This window comes from Magallana gigas, chromosome 2, assembly GCF_963853765.1.
Source record: "Magallana gigas chromosome 2, xbMagGiga1.1, whole genome shotgun sequence".
In the NCBI taxonomy this organism is placed as follows: Eukaryota; Metazoa; Mollusca; class Bivalvia; order Ostreida; family Ostreidae; genus Magallana; species Magallana gigas.
The window spans coordinates 1,445,158-1,449,695 of NC_088854.1; the positions used below are offsets into that span (position 1 = coordinate 1,445,158).

Genomic DNA, 4,538 nt, shown 5'->3' on the forward strand with positions numbered 1-4,538 from the left:
TACAAATGTAAGTGATATTTTTTGGACATTCTTTAAATATGTGCGCTTTGCTTGCCTTAGAACAAACTCTGAATTATTAAACATGCTTTTATTGTTTTGATTTAAAAACAAATTGTTTGCATTTTGTAATGATTTGTATTCATCTTATTTTTGTAAACAACCTTAAACTGTTGTCTTTGTACTGAGAAAAAAAAAGGTTGTATTGAAAACAAGGGAGTTAATGTAATTCAATAGAATGCAGGTTACACTTGGTTATTTGCTTATTACTCTAGTATAATTTTATTAGAATTAAAGAGTATTAATTTTGTATTAAGTTATCCACTACACAATTTTCTTGGACATGTATTTGTACCATACCTTATGTTTAGTTTTTTTTTTTGTTTTTTGTTTTGGGAGGGGGGGTTGTATCAGCCTTTCCCGTATTTTACATATATAATTGGGCACCAGACATCAGTATTCATATGTCCCCAGGTTTACATCAGATTTTTACATGGTGGTCCTGTTAAACTACTTCTCGATGTATGCATTTGGAACCTGATCTAGGTACAAATTTCCACAAGAATACCAATGTTATACTACAGTTGAACTTCAGTATCTCGAACACCGATATTTCGAATACAATGGATATGTCGAACTGATTTGTAAGTCCCAACCACTTAAACTTTAAGAAATTTACCCTCGATATCTCGAATACTTGGATATCTCGAAGTTTTTAACCTCTCCAATCTAGTTGGAGATAACGAGGTTTGACTGTATATGTTCTGATTTCTCAAACAGCTTTGATCAATTTAAAATCTTTTTTGTGATAGTTATACAGAGTTTTAAAATGATCAGGTTTAATGACAGGTTTACCATGTTAGCTTTTGTACAAACCATTTGATCTAAAATGTGATACTCTTATGTAGATGCGTATTTTCTACTAATAAAATTTATCAGCAATTAGAGTTTGTCTACCAGTTATTGATACATGAAAGAAAACTTATCATAATTGGATCAACAATTTTTGTAGCTTTCTTTGAGGTTTGATATATTTTTTTCATTTTTAACCAAAATAACCAGTACCTTTTCCCAAGACAACAGTACTATACTTAGAAAGTACTGCTGTGTCCGACACATGTCCGTGCATTTATTTTACATGTACATGTATCAAGATCAATTCTTGAATAGGACTTCATAGAATGAACGACAACAAAATTTGAGTTTGTGAAATATAATTATAAGAAACTACATTTGATCAGTCACAATTTATGAACAAATGCAGACATGCAGAAATTAAAAACAGAATTATTAGCATTAATAACAAAAAAATAGATTAAAATATTGAAGCATCAATATTTCACCACATCTTCAGGGTTGTCTCTAAAAATTGAAGTAGAGGGAAGAAATAAAAAGGAGGAGGGGTCTAGCGTATGGCTACATTGTGTTTGAAATGCAATAATAGCTGCGTAATTGCGTCATTTTACACGGGGGAATTCCACCTCCCACCCACCCCGGGTCTTGGAGACAACCCTGCATCTTTAATCATAACACATTTGCATGTTGAGTGGTTCAAGTGAACAATGTCTAGGTATCTCATGCAGACTGGAGAATTTTTCAGATGTTGCATGTTTCAGAGAAGTGTTTAGATGTTGCATGTTTCTGAGATGTGTTCAGATGTTGCATTTGTCTGAGAAGTGTTTAGATGTTGCATGTTTCTGAGAAGTGTTTAGATGTTGCATGTTTCTGAGATGTGTTCAGATGTTACATGTTTCTGAGAAGTGTTTAGATGTTGCATGTTTCTGAGATGTGTTTAGATGTTGCATGTTTCTGAGAAGTGTGTAGATGTTGCATGTTTCTGAGAAGTGTTTAGATGTTGCATGTTTCTGAGAAGTGTTTAGATGTTGCATGTTTCTGAGAAGTGTTTAGATGTTGCATGTGTCTGAAGCTCTTCCATGCTGGAAAATTCTTCAGTGCAGTGATCTACAAGACATCGCCATGGCAACCTGAGTCCTGAGTGTTGAGCCATATGCATTTGAAGAAAACTGTTTACACTGAAATGTCTTTGGCAAATATGACATGAGAATTTCTTGTCATGACATTTTATATGGTTGTTTAAGGTAGCCTCGCTTCCAAACTGTTTCTTGCAAATAAAACAAATAGGTGATGAATTTGCATGGTGCCTATGGATCTTCACATGCTCTTGGAATTTTACAGCTTTACTAAAACTAACACTGCACATCTGACACTGGTATTCACAGTGAATGTTTTTCTTGTGGTTAAGTTCATGTTTTGCCAACAGCTCCCTTGAGCGGTATGTCCGAGAACAAGTGGAGCACATAAATTTCTCCCTCTTTATAGAATGTGATTTTTTATGAAGATTTAAATTAGAGCAGGCAGAAAATGTTCTTGCACATTCATCACATTTGTAAGGTTTTTCCCCAGAATGAACTCTCATGTGAGTGTACAAATGGTCGCTGAATTTGTAGGTTTTCCCACAAGTGGGACACGTGTAGGGCCGGTCACTGGAGTGGGATCTCATGTGGCGACTCAGCTGGCTTTTCTGGATGAAACTCCTGTCACATTTCTGACAGACGTATTCTTTTTCACCTAAAACATTTGGACAGTTAAGTTAAATCTGAAACCAATAGGCTAGATTTATCTATACATCAATTCATTTTTTTATCAATTAAGTTTTCATGAAGCTATAAAAAGACATATTTTCATCTTGAAAGCATAAAAACTAAGACAATTCTGTTTAATTCATAGTGTAAAAATAACAGTATGACAATAGGTTCTGCTATACCTGTGTGTGATTTGTAGTGGGTGTCCAGGTGCGCCATCTGGGTGAAGGTCTTTCTACACTCAGTACACTGATAGGGTCTGACTCCTACAAGGAAACATGAATCATTTAATCTAATGCCCTTGAGTATCCAAAGAAGAATCTGATACAACTTTACCACTGCAAACGATGAGTCTCAATGAGATCACAATTCACCATTAATTACCTGTATGTATTCTTATGTGTCTCTTGAGATGACAGACTTGAGTAAATCCTTTTCCGCAGTCTTTACAGATGTGCTTTTTTTCGCCATGACAACGAACATGAAGATACAATGATCTAGGGTCTAGAAAACTCTTTGTACAATGCGGACAATTATATGCAGGATCTACTTCTGAAAGGTCTGCGACACTGCCAGAGGGGTCTGCCATGCTTCTACTGTAATACAGCATAACACTGGTATATCATAACATGTAAAAAGAGAGTATACATTACCTTGAGTTCAGCTCTAAATGTACATGAAAACACAGAAATAAACAGCATGTTAAAAGTTCACAAGGATATGAATTTTTTTTGAAATAGGAAACTGTCCGCAGCCATCGCTCACAATGAAATTCACATTAGGCCTATAACTGTGTCATGTGATATCACATAAAATATATGAATTTTGTTGTGAGCGAAAACTTTTTTAATTAAGGGCATATATTGAGACTTTGCAATCTTCTTAAGTTTAAATTAAAAACTTTATTTAGATAAAGAAAAATATCTTGAATGGTCGGTCATAATATGGTCCACACACCGGGCCCAGACTCTTGTGATTTAGAGTACCAGTTCAGTTTTCACGCAACTTCCCAACTTAAATTAATTCATATCGTAATCTTAATTCTATTCACATAACATTGTACCTTTGGTCAACTTTATACATATAACCATCACCATGCACATAAAATGCAACCACGTTCTGGATCTGTCAAAATGCCAACAATCAAAGTAACTTTTAGGCTTTTATTTTTCTACATGGTTACTCGTGTTCTAAAACGTTTTACAGATGGATGTAATTCTTGCAGTTCGATCCCGATATTAAAACGAGAGAGAGAAAGAGAAAGAGAGAGAGAGAGATTTAACTGTTAACTTTTATTAGACCTACCTGCATTGTTTATTTTTTATTTAAGACAGAAATCAGATTAAGGCTGTGGGGACGTTTTTATTCATAGCAAGTAACACAAAGTTAGAAAAAGTTGGTTTACACAAAAATAATAAATAGCGAGTAAGATTAAATTTCCCAACGTGACACTTTTTGATTGTTGGCAAAATCCTGAAGCACATTTTCTTTATATTTAAAATCAGATTTTAAAATCCATATCTATATGACTCAATATCAGCTGACCCAGATGATATTCAAATATATCAGCAATATTATATGAAAGGACACTTAATTTTTATATCTTAACATTTCTATATGTCTAATTCATTAAAATATTTGAAATCCGGTATTAGAAATATTAATTATAATGCATGTTATTTTGGTTTGATTGTTTAATCATGTACAGTACCGATCAGGCCCAACCGAACACCAGAGTAAACCCCAACACCGGGTTTACTTTTGGGGTTTACTCTGGGTTAAAAATTTACTTTTGAAAATTTGGGTCCACAGGCACTCGGGGTTTACTTTGGGTTTACTTGGAAAGTGCTTTTGAGGTCAACTGTACGGTGTGCAGCAGACGTACCCGTCTTTTATCTTAACATCCTTCTTGCCTGTATTTCCTGCCCCTTGTATATT

At 34.4% G+C, this 4,538-nt stretch overlaps 1 protein-coding gene across 1 annotated transcript; it reads right to left on the bottom strand.

Moving 5' to 3' along the window:
* Window positions 1-1,194: 1,194 nt before the first annotated feature.
* Window positions 1,195-3,782, bottom strand: LOC105320317 (zinc finger protein 235). The gene is made up of 4 exons (XM_011418217.4): window positions 3,664-3,782; window positions 2,985-3,196; window positions 2,783-2,866; window positions 1,195-2,586 (listed from the first exon to the last, which is right to left on the bottom strand). The coding sequence occupies exons 1-4, from the start codon at window positions 3,681-3,683 to the stop codon at window positions 1,874-1,876; spliced, it is 1,029 nt and encodes a 342-aa protein (XP_011416519.2). The 5' UTR covers window positions 3,684-3,782; the 3' UTR covers window positions 1,195-1,873.
* Between the last annotated feature and the right edge of the window lie 756 nt (window positions 3,783-4,538).

Bases quoted from the DNA above. Each gene is read 5' to 3' on its own strand.
- LOC105320317 (XM_011418217.4), bottom strand. From the start codon at position 3,683: ATGTATAAAGTTGACCAAAG. The intron at 3,197-3,663 runs GTACAATGTTAT...GCTGTATTACAG, and splicing joins ATGTATAAAGTTGACCAAAG to TAGAAGCATGGCAGACCCCT. The intron at 2,587-2,782 runs GTATAGCAGAAC...CAAATGTTTTAG, and splicing joins CCACTACAAATCACACACAG to GTGAAAAAGAATACGTCTGT.